The 16,319-nt window shown below is 35.1% G+C and overlaps 2 protein-coding genes across 4 annotated transcripts; both read left to right on the top strand.

Annotated features, from left to right (window-relative positions):
* Window positions 1-1,072: 1,072 nt before the first annotated feature.
* SHS1 (Mitochondrial substrate carrier family protein) lies at window positions 1,073-4,923 on the top strand. Of its 2 annotated transcripts, none has more exons than XM_086642287.1 (4): window positions 1,073-1,335; window positions 1,504-2,127; window positions 3,633-3,794; window positions 4,130-4,923. In XM_086642287.1, exons 2-4 carry the CDS (start codon window positions 1,537-1,539, stop codon window positions 4,598-4,600), a joined length of 1,224 nt encoding a protein of 407 aa, XP_086498413.1. In that variant the 5' UTR covers window positions 1,073-1,335; window positions 1,504-1,536; the 3' UTR covers window positions 4,601-4,923. The 2 variants fall into 2 exon arrangements, with proteins under 2 accessions (XP_086498413.1, XP_086498412.1); XM_086642286.1 differs by having other exon boundaries at window positions 1,448-2,127.
* Window positions 4,924-10,629: 5,706 nt separating this feature from the next.
* Window positions 10,630-15,733, top strand: LOC147539817 (uncharacterized). Of its 2 annotated transcripts, XR_015225763.1 has the most exons (7): window positions 10,630-10,711; window positions 11,016-11,116; window positions 13,361-13,539; window positions 13,617-13,713; window positions 14,138-14,631; window positions 14,805-15,415; window positions 15,578-15,733. XR_015225763.1 is itself a non-coding variant. In XM_086642284.1 (6 exons), the coding sequence occupies exons 4-6, from the start codon at window positions 13,695-13,697 to the stop codon at window positions 14,808-14,810; spliced, it is 519 nt and encodes a 172-aa protein (XP_086498410.1). In that variant the 5' UTR covers window positions 10,630-10,711; window positions 11,016-11,116; window positions 13,361-13,539; window positions 13,617-13,694; the 3' UTR covers window positions 14,811-15,733. The 2 variants fall into 2 exon arrangements, 1 of the variants encoding a protein (XP_086498410.1); XM_086642284.1 differs by having other exon boundaries at window positions 14,805-15,733.
* Window positions 15,734-16,319: the final 586 nt, after the last annotated feature.

The raw sequence follows: 16,319 nt of genomic DNA, 5'->3' as shown, positions 1-16,319 counted from the left end.
GAAAAAGGTGAGTTGGAGAGAGAGAAAGATGATTTGGAAAGAGAGGTGAGGTGGAGAGAGATAAGTGGTGGAGAGGGAAGTGAGGTGGAATTATGTTTGTTTTTTTTATTTTATTTTGAAAAAAGATTTAAAGGAAGGGTAGTTAGGACATTTCCATGAAAATAGGGGGTCATATTTGAATTTACGAAAAAAAGGGGGCCATAAAGGAAGCTGGTCACAAAGTAGGGGGCCATATAGGAATTAACTCTATTTTTAATCCTAATTTTAAATGTCTTGATATATAAGTGGCATCAAATTCCAACATTTTAAATGTTCTTAGAATGTCTACCAAATTCGATTGAATGTTGCAAATCTAAAATGTCAAATGAGGACATTTGAAATATTTCTAAATGTCGTGGCAAACGAAAAGAGAAAATGACAGTAAGATACTTCTTTTAACAAAAACAAAAGTAAATTATATATTTGATTATTGTCCTTCCACTGCAAATACTTATATAGATGGAAATGGTTTCCTCCCTTCAACAGGAGTGTACGAGTTGTTAATTCCTATATGATTTATGGTAATTTCTCTCTAGTCATTCATCTAGAGAATCCCACATATGTCGTATCTTCAAAAATCAGAAAAATGAAATATGTTATTTCAAATAAAATTTACTAACTCGATCACATTTAGATTGTGTTTGATATCAGAGAAATAATTTTAACGAAAATAAAATAGTTACAAAAAAGTTTTCCATGGAACCGAGACACTTTTTTGTGATTGAAACTTCATATTTTCTTCATCAAGCCCACAATACATACCTACCCAATAAAAATATGTCATTTTCTACTCAATCCCAATTAAGATAAATGAGTTTACATGGACTAAAACAACTCAATGAGTTGAATACTCCACCAGCCAAGCACCAACCAAACACACCAAAATAAACCACACGTGCCATTATCTTGACAAAAATCAGTTAACAGTTTTAAATGACATAAGGGGTAATAAGGTCTTTTTCAGAAAAGTAAATACCCTTTTGGTAATTTAACATCACTCAGTACTAAACCTAACTTCAAGTCACAAAGGGTCAGTTTTAAGAAAGATATAAAAATGAAAGAAATGAGATTCACTCTGACCATCACCAGCCACCCCCCACCACCACTCCCTCCGTTCTCTCTCTCTCTAATTTTGTGAGGGTGAAGAAGAAGAGAGAGAGAGAGAGAGTCCCTACCCTCTCTTTTATCTTTGATTTTCTTCCTCAAAAACTCTATAGAATAATCCTGCCTTCTTTGATTCTTCCATTACTAATCCAATATTTCAATACCCATATCTCAAAATCTCTCCTTTAACAGGTTTGTGACATTTCTCACCTTTTTTTCATTTGCAAAAGTTCATTTTTTTAGATAAAAATTTGTCTTTTTGGGTACCCATTTGATTATAAGAATTCTCTCTTTGTGTTCTTAGACCATCAAATCATTAGATTGAATGGAAATTTAACTCTGGGTAGGTGATATTTTTAGGGAAAAGGTTAACTTTTTACAAGTTTGCAATCAATGGGTAGGGAAAGTGTGAAGGTTATTGAGAGTAAAAGAAAAGATGGGATTTTTTCATCTAGTTCTGATTTAGGTCTTCAATGGAGTCTTCCTGAAGGATATTATCATCCTGGTGGGTTATTTGCTAGTGTTGGTCAGATGGGTATGGGTTGTGGAATGTCACCTAACTCATCTTCAAATTCAAGAGATAATGGTTTAAAAGTACCTTATACTGATCTTTATGTTAAATATGTAACTTCACCAGAATTTGGGTTTAGGATAGTTGGAATTAATCAAGAAACAACAACAGGTGAAATTATAGATGAAATAGAGGATGGGTTAGTAAAGAAGAAGAATAGTGGTGGTTTGAAATTTAAGGTGAAGATTAGGAATCCTTCATTGAGGAGGTTGATTAGTGGAGCAATTGCTGGTGCTATATCAAGAACAGCTGTTGCTCCATTGGAAACAATAAGAACACATTTGATGGTTGGAAGTAGTGGGGACTCAACAACTGAAGTTTTTCAGAGTATTATGAAAGCTGAAGGATGGAAGGGTTTGTTTAGAGGTAATTTTGTTAATGTCATTCGAGTAGCACCGAGCAAGGCTATTGAGGTGGGTTTCTTGATTCTTTTATTTTTTATTACTTTTGGGTTTTGTTTAATTGGTTTGCTTAAATTTTTGTTATGTTTGATTGATAATATTTGATGGTTATATTGTTTTTGTTATGCTGATTGTGTTGTTAGGGTGCTATCTTTATTCATTCGCTTATCTTTGTGATTGCGTGCTCATGTTTGTTGTTTGAACTTCAAAGGAAGTTACAAAAACTGATTTGCTTGTTTGTAGTGATGGTTGGTTCATTTTCCGTTACGGTTTTATATCCATATCGCTTCTTGCCTTCTTCCTTCTTCCATGTTTAATTGATTATGGAATTTAATGAATAGAAGTACTAAAGAGTGGAAATTCTCGTCTGCTCATACGAAACCTTGCTATCCTTTGCAGTTAAAATGGAACAAGGTTGTCCATGAAATAGCTTATCCGACAGTCTTTTTATACATAATATAATCCACAAGGTTTTGCACTGTTCTGATTATCATTTTGGAGGCAATTTCCTGCCGTCCCATTCTATGTGTCTTCTCATCTTTATTAGTTGGATCATAAACTTAAAATGGTCACTTAATTATGCTTATTGCAATTGATTTCTCTGTGACTCATACTTCGTGATTCTGTAATTGATATCAAAACTGGTTGAAATGAAAATTCTCTTTGTGTTAAATGATATTTTCATGGAAAATGGTCTCCAAAATTCAACTGAGTTTGTGGGTAACTTGATATTCTCTTATTCTTTAATTCTATTCAATTTTGCTTGATCCTCGAATTTTACATTTCACCATAAGAGTTTTTTCCCTCGTTTCTTGTCTTCCATCTGTGTCTTGGTTAATCTCAATAAGTCAGTCCTTGAAGTGTTTTTGCCCCTACCTATGTGACTATTCCATTCATTACTTTTACCCTGGAAGTATTATGAAATCACTACAGTGACTAACCACACATTTGAATTAGTAGGAAGGGTAAATGGAATTGTAGTCCAATTAAGTTGTCAGAGTTCAGTGTTTCAGCCAACATTTTCAAATTGTTCCATACGTCCTGAATGCGCGGTCAGGTATAGGAAATGCATTTGAGAGGCAGACTAAGTAGTCGATATGAAATGTTGGTGAAACAATTTAACGTTAATTTCTAAACTTTTAAGTGGCCGTTGTTTTCTCAAGTAAAAAGAGCTACTAAAGCTATGAGAAGTTGCTTTAAACAACTCAGCTTGTTGTTCTGTAGTATATTGAGGATTCAAGTTGTAGATGAGTTTCGCTCTGAGATGTCTGTAGTTGTTAGTACTTAGTTCTCATATGTTTTCCTTAAAGTATGATCTACGTGAAGGTTGTTGGAATAGAGACTGAAGAATTTGATACTATTATGAGTAATTTGTATTCGTCAACTTGTTAAGTTTTGAACTATTGCATGCATCAAATATGAAACCGGTGTTTTTGTTACAGTATCTATGTGCTAAAATGAATTGGGGCTTTTTAGATTTTCTTGCCGTTGCTGATGGGTATTTTATGTTTTTGCAGTTATTTGCTTATGATACAGTTAAGAAAATATTGACACCTCAGTCCGGCGAACCAGCAAAGGTGCCTGTTCCGCCATCACTGATAGCAGGAGCTTGTGCCGGAGTTAGCTCAACATTGTGTACATACCCTCTTGAGCTAGTCAAAACACGGCTCACGGTACAGGTAAAATACAAATTTATACCTTTATTTTGCATCTTCACTTTCTAAAGTTCAGTTCGGATTGCTTATTGTATGTAAAAAGGAAAACATTTTTGGTAATTTTTTCATCCGAAAGTTGGTAGATAGAAAAAGAAGAAATTGCTTTTCTCATCATAACTAGTTGAAAGCAATTGGGAGCAACTCAAGTGATGCTTTAAGAATCTACTTTTCCAAAGTTGGTTTTCGAAAAAGTAGAGATAGAATTACTTGGAGAAAATTTTCAAAGCACTAATAAAGCAAGCCCTAGTTGATCTCACTGAGCTAATTAACGAATTCTAACAGAAATGTATATACTGCAGAGAGATGTTTACAATAATCTTCTACATGCTTTCGTAAAAATCATCAAAGAGGAAGGACCAGGAGAACTATATAGAGGTCTGACACCAAGTTTAATCGGAGTAATACCATATGCTGCTGCAAATTATTGTGCTTATGATATGCTCCGAAAAGGGTATCGGAAAGTCTTCAAGAAAGAAGAGATTGGAAATATCGCGACTCTCTTAATCGGGTCTGCAGCTGGTGCGATTTCAAGCACTGCGACTTTCCCACTCGAAGTCGCCCGTAAACACATGCAGGTTGGGGCTTTAAGTGGAAGGCAAGTCTACAAAAATATGCTTCATGCTCTCACTTGTATACTTGAACAAGAAGGCCTTCCTGGCCTTTACAGAGGGTTAGGCCCAAGCTGCATGAAACTAGTCCCTGCAGCGGGGATCTCGTTCATGTGTTACGAGGCTTGCAAAAAGATACTGGTGGAAGAGGGTCAGGAGTAAGTTTGCGGACAAGAGAAGGCCCATAAATCCAAAATATATTGGCGGAGAACGGAGACATAAAATTGCGGATAAGGGAGAGCCATTTACAGTATTAAGGTAATTCGAATTAAATTTGACTTGTTTAAGTTAAAATTTTGACAGATTCTCTGTTCTTGTTTTTGTTTTTGGAATTTTCATTCAAAATCTATAAACCTTTCTAAGGTGAGAACTGAAGTGGGTTTTGAAACCTGTGTTAGAATGATCTTTTAGTTCTGTTATGTTCGGTAAAAACTGAAAAGTAAGAATTTTTTTTATACTGAATGTCAGATTTACAAGTTACAACATTGGACTTTTGTATAATAATTTCTTATGTGTGATAAACTATAGGGACATTTGCTGTTTGGACCCCCTTCCGTATAATTGACTTGTTGTTAGGACTCCCTTTTTCCAGAGTTGCATTTTGGACTCCCTTTTAACAGAATCACTCGAGAATATTCCGTCTCTAGAGTTATACTTTGAATAATTCTCATTTTACCTTTATATAATCAATATTGCACTTTTGAACCCCAAGTTTATTTAACTCATTTTCTTCAATCTCTAACACATCTTCTTCTTCATTAACCCTAATCACTTGATCACCCGAATATGCTCTCATCTTCTTCCTAACAAACCCTAATCACTTCATCCCAAAATCGCTTTTAGGATTTACACTACTTGTTCATCTTAGAGATTAACGCTACTTATTTTTCTTTCATCTCTAACACTAACCGATCGAATCATCAAAGCAACAAAGTACGTTCACTCGAGCAAACATGAATGTTTAGAACTCAATTTAAAAACTAATAAACTAGCAATTTTTTCCGTCAAGCTGCTCGATCAAGTTCCCATCTTTACAAACATCCCGCTTGCCGGATCATCAACCACACACAACAAGTCATTAATAAACTTTCTCTCTCATCACAAGTGTGGTAATGGAGGAACCATCAGTCGTGTCTTAACAATCATCCTAGCTACCCATTTCAAGAAAATATATCTCATCTTGATAACTCAATAAGTGTTGTTTCATGGCTTCTTAGGGTTTCAGCTGCTACTAAAATTCATGATGATCAATATCTAGGGTTACCCAATTGCTGCCAATGAACCAATTCTTTGTTTAATTTGGGAATAAATTGCTACCCTTGCCAAAGCATCACTTGGACCTTGATCTGATGTTGTTGCTTCTCTTGTTTCACTTGCCAGAGATAATAATCAAATAATCAATATGGGAAATTGATAATTGAAGAAGGTGGAATGTTTCCTCTTTTCAAATTTATTAGAGAAGCTAAATTATAAGGTTAAGAAAATGCAGCTAGGGCAATGGGGTTATTAGATAAAGATCGTGTAAGTGTTCTGGTGTTTGTTTCTATTTTTGAAGAAGGTCCAATGAAAGTTCAATCAATGGTTGCTTGGGCAGAAACAAGAATATTGTCAGTTGCTTTAATTACATGATGAGAAAGAAGTTGAAATTAGTAGAGAAGAAGCAATTACTCTAACCTAAAGTTGCTTGTACAGGGAATTATCTTCATCTTGGTCACTCAAATGAAATAGTAGATTGGGTGAGGTTAAGTAGAGGGTAAGATAGTATTTTCCCCCCTTCAAATGTTATCTTTAACTTTTTTCTTGAAAAAGAGTCCAAAATGCAACTCTGGAAAAGGGAGTCCAAACAGCAAGTCAATTATACGAAAGGGGGTCCAAACAGCAAATGTCCCTAAACTATAACCAACAAAAGGCACAAAAATAATGAAAAAGATGTCATTTTAATTTTTGATATGACATTCATCGAAATATCGATTGAGCTCTGAAAGCGACTCGCGACATGAATTGAGGACACTGCAACCATGTTCTTTGCTTCTCACTTGTATAATCAGTCCTATTTTCCAACAGCTCCTATAATAAACACGTCTTATACTCTGTATAAGCGGGACAAACTATATAACCTATAAACCATATATAACCTATAAACCAACCTGTGCCTCCGGCACAGACGAAAAAAGAGAATGGGTGAAGAATGATAGTAGAATTAAGAGTTAAAAGGAGTAGGGTACTGCCATTGGGACCTGGCCAAAGTGTTGTGAGCTTGATTTTTGAAGTGGTTAATTCCATAAAAAAATGTTCACAATTAGTTTTGGGTTGAATTCAAATTGTGTTTGGGTAATCTGTAAGTAGTAATGATTGGGTTGAACTCAAATTATTTTGAGGTGATTCGTTAGTAATGAACTAGAACGAGTCTGATAAACTTTTTTGAATCTTTTCGAACTGGTCCAGTCTGAGATAGTTAACAAAGTCATACTATGGTGCTAGTAGAGTCCGATAGACTTCGGACTAGCCCGTCCGAGAGCTTGCTTATGCTCTCGGACGTGACAATTAGAAGGCAAAATCATATTAGGGTGCTAGTAGAGTGTGTTGGTCAAAGTCAATGACAATTAGAAGGCAAAATCATACTAGGGTGCTAGTAGAGTCTGTTTGTCAAAGTCAATCAACGTAAATTAGTTATTTTATTTCTAAGGTTATTAAGGGAGAAATTTCACTTCTTTTAAATCTTTGCAATTCTTTTTTGTTCTTTTTAAATTGGTTATTTTATTTCTAAAAATGACGTAGTTAATTTACATTCAACTACCTTTTGCTTTGATTGATACTAGGATCTCTATTCTTTTGTTCACTTTAATTGACCCTAAACTTTTATTTGCAAGATTCAACAACCGCAAACCGTATAAATTTGAAATGAATTACAAAGTGATACCCATCCGTGCTGCAAACAAAATGTTCATCTCTAATATTTAAGACTCGAAAGAAACTTTAAAACTCATATTTTGACCATAAAATTAATTGATTTGCTTATGTGACACTTAGAGAGAGGAAATTTTGAGGATCTCTAAGTGTCACATAAGCAAATCAATTAGTTTTATATCAAAACTAGGATATATCTCGTGTCGTGGCCTATGGCACAAACAGTTGTATCAATCAAATGTGACGAAAATTTAAACAAGTGTTTCTATAGGCGCCCCATAACGCGCGCTCCTCAAATGTGTCACCCGACTTTCCATATTTATCATTGTTATATTCTGGATATCCTTGTTTCTTTGGTATTCTACTTATTGGTTATTTTCTTTTGTTTTCTTTTTTTAACTTAGTTCTGTAAATATGTTATCTTATTTCTAAGAATGACTATGTTTTAAATTTTGGGAAGGACTTCTAGACAATATCCTCTATTAAAAAAGGATGTTTGTTCCAGTCAGCGTCTTTCCCTTCTGTTTTAATATAAAAACTAAGGTATAGCCTGTGCCCGTAGGGCACAAAAATTTCTACATGCATTTTACGCTGTTATCGTCAAATATTTTGGTTATTTACATATATTCAAGTAGTAAAAATATAGTATTAAAATAATAAGTTGTAATTTCTTGAAGAATAACAATTTTTTATGGAGATTATATTGGGTTGTTTGAAGAGACAAAAGAGAAAGAGAGAAAAATACAATCGCTTTTTAAAAGAGAGAGAGAGAGAAACAATGTGAAGTTATTGGAAGTGGGTATTATTTTGACTTTTAAGTATTTATCTTTTTAAGACTCGTTACAAAGAATTGTTAAGATTCATAAATAAGAAATTAACGTCCGAGATTTATAGATGCAAGTTATGACATGACAAAAAATCTATGTCATTTCTTATATGGACTAGGGTATAGCCCGTGCCCGTTGGGCACGAAAATTTTTATATGCATGTTAAACGTTATCTTCAAGTACTTTGGTTATTTACAGATGTTCAAGTAGTAAAAATATAAATTAAAAATAATAAATTGTAGTTTTTAGAAGATTAATGGAGATTATATTGGGTTTTTTTAAGAGAGAAAACATGAAAGAGATGGAAATATAATCGTGTTATCTAAGAGAGAGAGAGAGAGAAATAATGTGAGAAGTTGTAGGAAATGGGTAGTTATTTTGACTTTTAATATCTATCTTGTAAAAACTCTTTGAAAAGAACGGTTAAGATTCAGATATAAGAAATGAATGTCCGAGATTTATAAACACAAGTTCTGACATGGCAAAAAACCTATGTCATTTGTTATATAGATATAGGTTTTTAGAGTTTATCTTGAGTGTTGTATTGGAGAAGGTTTTCCAATAGAGTATCTCTAAATGAGAGTTTTTCTTGAATTTCGAGTTGGAGATGCTCTAAAAGTAAACATGAAAGAACACTCAGATATTCTTATTTCACTTAAAATTATTTCTCCCTAACAATTAGAAAATAATTTGGTCCAGTAAAGTTGCCAATTTTTTACGAAGTCCTTGCACTCGAAAATTCTTTTTTTTTTCCTAAAGCACTGGCCTAAAATTACTCTCACAACTCAATGTTAATTTTTGATTTTTATTTTTTTATTTTAGAATTTAATATAATGTAAAAAAAAGTAGTAATGAGTTACATAAGCTACGGGCTGGTCTGGGTCGGTTCCCAGACTTGAGTTGGGTAGTATAGACAGTTTGGATTAGGGTCGGTCCGGTACTATCAACCTGGGTTGGCTGGACCCCACATGCACCTATCATTAGACACTAGCTATAATTGTCCAAACATAAGTCCACACAAATCAAATCTAACTATAGTTTCACCAAATTTTCTATCTCACTAGAACAAATGTAGCCACAAGGGACGATCCAAATAACAAATGTCCTAGCAACCCAGAATGTCCCAAATAACTACCATTTGGGTAGGGGTGGGAAACGGTCCGGACGGGCGGGAAACAGACACTAACTTAACCGGTCCGGGCGGAACGGGCACAAGTCTTAAGTGTCCACTCGGTCATCCGGACAAAACGGGCGGACATTTCGGATTTTTCTCAACGAAGTGCCCGTCCGTAACCGTTTTGATAGTCGGGCAAACCGGATATCGCTCGGTCGGGCACCGGTCACTAATGATCAAATAAAAAAAAATTTATTCGAAATAAAATTGTTTAGTAGCTAAATACAACTTTCTAAACTTCCACTTTACAATTCCAAAAAGTAAATGACTACAAAATTAATAATAATCATTGAGATTTCTCATGGATTAAGATCGGTTCTATTCTTCTTCTCATGGATTACGATCGGTGTATTATGGGTTCTTGAGTTACTAATGAGATATTGAGATTTTTATGGAGAGTGAGACGAATACAAGATTAAAAAAAGTGATTTCTAGGATTATATATTTTTACTCTTGAAATCTAACGCTTGTAGCTAACCCTACAAATCTAAAGGCTTACAATCAACCATATAGGCGGGCGGGTATAACGGGTAGAATAAACGGACGGGTATGGACGGATTTGGTCGGGCAGACTATATAAGCGGACGGGTTCCGGTCGGAACACCGGGTAAGGACCTATGCCCGCGTCCGTCCGTTTAAACTCTTTCGGTCGGGCGGGTACGGACTGATTCGGGCATCGAACGGTCACGAACCTTTCGGACTCGGACGGTCGTGGGCGGGTTCCGGATTTTCAAGCCAAGATCCCACCCTTACATTTGGGTGACTTTATATGAATTGGTGGTCCACTTATTTAGGGAGGATTTGGAGGTAGTCCTAAACTATTTTGGGAAATTTTATAAGGCCTCCCCTATTTTGTTAAAAGGCCTCCCATGAACTATTTTACTTGCTAAATTATCACTGAGGGGAGGCCTTTTAACAAAAATGAGGGGCCCTATAAAATCTCCCTACTATTTTATCAACCCTGACTGGTGTCTGTAATGTGGGGATCCTAAACTCATACTTCTTTCAAAATTTACAATGTTATAGTCCCATATAATGGGCTTTTTATGAATTCCCCTTAAAGTATCATATCATTAGTAGTCACTTGGTCACCCATTTGGTTACAAACTAAAATTAAAAAAAGAATCACTATGATTTCTTTTTTGTTGAAATAAAATCGTTGTGATTTAGTTTCCTCAATTAAGTAGATATGAAAGCGTGGCTTAACGCGTTCCACGTAGTCATTTTTAACTGAGATGCCCTAAATCTGCATTATAAATAGTAGTTTAAGAAGTTCTTGTAGAGCGGCAGTCACCACCTCTCTCTCTATAATTTCTCTATCTAGTCTCACCCTGTTGCCGTCATGGTAATAGATACCATGCCAAGGTAAAATATTTGATTTCTAAATTTTTGTATTTTATCTATTGGATATGCAACAACTTTGCTTTATTAGATGCGATTCTCTTTTACAATGATTATATGTTTACAAAATTTTACTGTCTTAAATCAACAAGAAGATGGCTAATCACACAGTATCGAGTAGAATCTTGCGAAAATGAATTTAAGTTGGTAGATTTAAGTTTCACTGTTACCATTTTTTTAATCAAACTAAAAGTACTTTGTGTCTACAAACTTATCATCTAATGGATGTAAAGACTGATCTAGTTTCTCATATTGTCAAAATTTTCAGGTTAAGGAGAACGTCTAGTTTATAAAAGTTCAATGATCGGATCAACGATTTACCATATTACTTCTTTACAAATGGCGGAACAGGCGTTTTCTCTCGACATGGTATATTTTTCCGTGAAATTCTAAAAGCGGATCTCAATCTTGTTAAAAATGTCTCTCGCACTCATTTGACTTGGTAAATCTGGTTTGACCTTATTTGTTAGAGTCACTCCGAAATAAATAGACTCGGGCCAAATTTTGTTACGAAATTCGACTCAAAATCTACCGAATTATCTCTAATGTTCTGACATGTTGAAATCGGGACGAATTTTGTTACAAAATTCGTCTCGAAATTCACTGATTTGAACTCCAATATTGTGGAGTTAAAATTGGTGAAATGTGTTACAAAGCTCGGTCCGCCTCGAAATCCACTGATTTGATATCCAATATTTTGGAGTTAAAATTGGTGAATTTTGTTAAGAAACTCGGTCTGTGTCCACCAATTTGAGTTGTATGTAGTACTGGCGACAACACAATCACAAAATCTGTTCGAACCCGTCAAATTCAGAATCAGTGAACTTAAGCTGATTTGGTTACCAAATCGGCTCATGTCCACTGATTTTAAATCCAATAATGGGGAAGTGTCTATTAGGAGAGCATCAACTTTAGCCTTTTTCTAGGATACGTAGTCACAAATAACAACGGGGAGCCATCAATAACACTATTGCAAGGCACCTTTAAAATTTTCCTTACGCCAAATTTTATATTCTCCCCCTATTATCTTTGACAATTTTAATTTATTTGTAATAATTAAAATATAGTTATGGTTTGTTTGGATGGCGGAATCATGAATCCGCGGATTCATGAGTCCTTGGGATTCATGATTCCACGGATTCATGAATCCAAGTAATATTTTTTGGCTTGTTTGGCAACTAAGAATCTTATAATTTATTATTATTTGAGTATTTTTAAACGTCTTTAGAGAAAATAACGCATCAATAACGCATCTATCTGGTCTTTATTTTGTAATTATATATAAAAAATGGTATATATATATATATATATATCTCATACATTCGGATGACCAGTTAATATAACACAAATGTGAATTTAATTATATCTTAGTGAATATGATTATTATTTTTGCTGCTAACTTGAGTTATGGTTTTTGTTTTTCACCACTAACCATACCCACATTTAAATTAAAGATCCATTGATACATAAATGAGGAGTTGTGAGATAATTAAATTATGATGCCCGGTGCATATGACAATAACGTTCCTGTAACTACAAAACAGGTAGGATTTAGTTACGCCCCTTTTGTTACGGACTACGAGTATCGTAACTACTAGTCACCATTTTGCTATGGATATTTCGTCTCGTAGCAAATGCCTACCAACAGCTACAAACTTTCTGTCCATTTGCTACACATTGGCCTGTGTCAAAATTGACGTAACAGCTACGGAATTGATCCGTAACTAAAGCATGTCTGTTTTGTAGTATGTTTGTTTTACCATGCCAAGAGCTTAAATTGACGACATGGTTTCACAATCATTAGTGACCAAATATTTGTTCATGTGTACTGCCGGTAAGAACGCTTCTTTTTACCCAACAAGTAGTTTTCTAAACCCAACTGATTTTTTACCGATTTTAAGTTAAGCCAGTACTGCTTAGTGTGGGTAAACACATAGTAGTAGATTTGTAGAGAGATGGTAGAATTCTCCTGCATATATAAAGTGTTACTAAAAATCTTAGATTACTATTCTTTAAGCATGACAGATTTAGTTATTTGAAAAACACTGGCTTTTTTACATATTTTATACTATATTTTGACTCAAATAACTATTTTTAATTAATTATTAGATAAAACTAAGTATACCTTTATTAACAAAAATTACAAACTCCATCAACTTCTACTTCTTTTTCTTTTCTTTTTGAAGGTGTTTGAACCTAGGTCCATGCCACTAAAAACATATCTTCTAGATGGAGATAAAATTAATTATTAGATAAAACTAAGTTTACCTTTATTAACGAAAGTATTTCACTTTCTCTCTCTAGATCACACCCCGACACGTCACCCCGCCGGGTTTCATGCCGAGATGAGGATCATTTTCCTTTCGTTAAAAAGGCATCTCTTTTAAAAGCGCCCCCAAATCTCTCATTTTGGTTAGAGGACCCCCTCCAGAAAAAGACACTCTCCCTTCTCTAGTTTGACATAATGGCAAAGTTAACGCCATTAGGTCATATTCATTCAAACCAAGAAAAAGTTTCTTGACCGATCAAAATAACATTAATACGTGTGATATTTTGATCTGGAAAGTGGCCCATGAAATTTGACGTTGTGTTAATGGGGTGATTATATTGCAGGTAGATCGTCTAGGCAAAAATCATATCTTCAAACGAAGCATAATGCTAATCAAAGCTTGGTGTTTCTATGAAAGCCACATTCTTGGTGGACAACATAGTCTTCTTACAAGCTATGCAATAGAAACACTCATCCTGTATATATTTCAACAGCTTCATAAATCTTTAACGACCCACTTTCGGTAAGTTCTTTAACGATTCTACTTAGGTTTCATAAATAGCTGTAGAATGTGTTTAGCTAACTTGATTAGTTTTGCAGGTTCTACATAAGTTTTTGGATTATTTCAGCAAATTTGATTGCGAAAACAACAATGTTGACATATATGCTCCCGTCTCAATGTCCACTCCGTCATCAGGTAATTTAACGAAACATTGGTAAGCAAACGTTTTTTCTTTTTTAGTTTTCTCAAGTTACCAATTTTAGACATGGTAAGATTCAAACCCTAGTTTCTTCAGCACGGAGACAAACGCGTTATCACCGAGCTAACGTGAGCTACTGAGCTTCACGGTTTAGTTAACTCTCTCAAGTTTCTTTTTTCACATTTTATGAATTTGACTAGTTTGACTCGTCTGAATCTGAATTGTCTAACTCGGACGAACCCATATTATTCGTAATCACTCATTCAGACAAATAAGACATCACAAGTCCAACAAAAGCATATATTATGAAATCTGACTCTAGTCAATTAAGACCTTGAGTCTTGTTTCATATCTGACTTAGAAAAAAAACACTACCTTAGTGTTGATCTCATGGTGTGTAATATGACCTTCTATTTTCAGGAAATTACTATAGGATAGTTTGTGCTTTCGATTATGGAGCACGAGACCTAAATCGGGTCCTTCAACTACCTACAGAAAAGATTGCAGATGGACTCAAAAACTTCTTCGAACAAACTTTAAAGGAGAGTACAATATTGAAACAAGGTAGTTTTAGATATTGTGAAGCTCTATTAGATCTTACTGGGGACTATGACTATAATATCTTGTGTGTGGATTTTGCAAGAGCTTATCTTTTAGCGAGTGAACCGTTTCTTCAGCCCATTGATCAACCGTCATCTTCTGAATCCACAAAAAAGATACAATGGGAGACTCTGAAGAAATATCAGCAAGCCATTCGCACTAGGATGTCATTATGGAGTGTTCCAACAATACCTTCTCCATATCATCATGTGAACCATTTTCCCGTGGCTCCTCCTCGAGTTATACCTATCGCTTATCGTGTTCAAGTTGGTAATGTGTCAGGGAGAATAGGAAGTAGCAGCTTCAATGAGACGGTAATTTCTCACTTTCCCAAGTCTTTTTTGTATTTGGAGCATAAAATAATATGATTCTTTTTCTGTCAAAACTTGATTTTATTCAAACCTTAGGTAGTGACTGTTTTTCTTAAAGTCTGAATCTGAAATCTGACTCTAAAGTTCTTTTTACTCTGTTCCTTAACTCTTTGCAGCAATGAGGCTCAACTTCCTTCCGCCCGCTCCCTTTTCTTATCCAACATCCATCATCCTCGAACCCGAACTATGTGCCCAACCAACATTGCGCTAGGATGAATAGAGTTTGGCAAGGTCGAAAAGCACCTAATGAGACTAGGCCGGCTACCCCGGCAATGAGGATAGACGACAACCCAAAAACGACTGATTCAGAAGAGGAGTCCAACGAGGAATTCCCGGATCCGCCTAGATCATTTGGAACCAGTAGAGCTAGTTTCGTCCCCACCAGAAAGGCGGTAAGCAATGTTGCTAGATTCTCAAGGACACCTCCTAACAATAGTAGGTTTTATCCATTTAGACAAGCAACAAAACCAGCAGCTTCATTGAACATGGATGAGAAACCAACTTCACATGATTTAGAGAAGAATAGTACATCAAATCCTCCAAAAGTTGTTCCTAAGGAGACTAATCAACTTTTTGATGATAAAGAGTTCCCTCCTCTAAAGTAACTTCATCCTAAAATTACCATTTTATTAACGTCACCGTAAACATGAAGGGGGAAGAGAAGACAACTTGAGCAAGAAAGAAGAAATTGTGTTGGACGTGTTTAGAAGATCGGGTATTTATTTCTGCAACTTTTTGAAATTATGGTTGGGGCTTTTATAACAAGGGAAATGCTAAAGTTACAAAAGATTTTGACAAAAGATAGTTCCCAGCTTATGTGGCGGTTGTGGTTTGAAACTTTGACTAAATCTAGGCCGTTGAGAGATGAATATCACAACCGCCACATCAGCTGGGAACTTTCTTTTGTCAAAATCCTTTGTAACTCTAGCATCTCCCAACTAACAATTGACATTATGGAGTAATACTATATTTGCGGTTAGTATAATATGAATTTGGTTCAATATAATGATATTATCCATTATTAAATATATTCACCTGTTACTAATCTTGTATCGAAAGATATTGAATATTTTTTTACAGTAATTTCATATCAACCGTTTGCAGTTAATATATTTTAGAGATGATATGTGTAGAAATTGTAATGCTGAAAACTTCTAATACTAAAGATGGAAATGACCGGCTATAAACGAATGAGGTGTGCCAATGAAATTTTTAGAAAAGGTGCCCCACCTTTTGGCTGTTAGCCCAACCTTCTCTGGGCACTCTTCGTAGGCCTCGCCCAATCTATGGAGTGCAAAGAGAGAGGGAAGCCAAGAGTAAAATGTAAGAGTGCGTAATCGATACGATGTGATGAGCACGATAACTGTTGCATTATTACTGGCCTAAAGCTCAACGAAATTAAATGGCTTGTAACTGACGAATAAAATGACATACAGCATAGGACCTCCGCATTGCAGAATAGATGCACTGATCAACTGGACTATCAGTTGTTGGACACCTTTTTATATTTCTAAAAAGACTATAACATTGAGGGGTGCGCTAAAGGCCTCAGGAAAAAATGTTGTAGGCCTCAGAAAAAAAAAGTTGTACGCGTATAAATGTTTGTTTAAAAATCACTACAAGTAATCTAA

This window comes from Eschscholzia californica, unplaced genomic scaffold (genome assembly GCF_041429995.1).
Source record: "Eschscholzia californica isolate CP2 unplaced genomic scaffold, dmEscCali1.0.p SCAF_5, whole genome shotgun sequence".
NCBI classification, from domain to species: Eukaryota; Viridiplantae; Streptophyta; class Magnoliopsida; order Ranunculales; family Papaveraceae; genus Eschscholzia; species Eschscholzia californica.
Note: the sequence above shows the minus strand (reverse complement) of the source record. Positions and strands in the feature narration are given on the sequence as shown.

Bases quoted from the DNA above. Each gene is read 5' to 3' on its own strand.
- SHS1 (XM_086642287.1), top strand. From the start codon at position 1,537: ATGGGTAGGGAAAGTGTGAAGGTTATTGAGAGTAAAAGAAAAGATGGG. The intron at 2,128-3,632 runs GTGGGTTTCTTG...ATGTTTTTGCAG, and splicing joins CACCGAGCAAGGCTATTGAG to TTATTTGCTTATGATACAGT. The intron at 3,795-4,129 runs GTAAAATACAAA...TATATACTGCAG, and splicing joins AAACACGGCTCACGGTACAG to AGAGATGTTTACAATAATCT.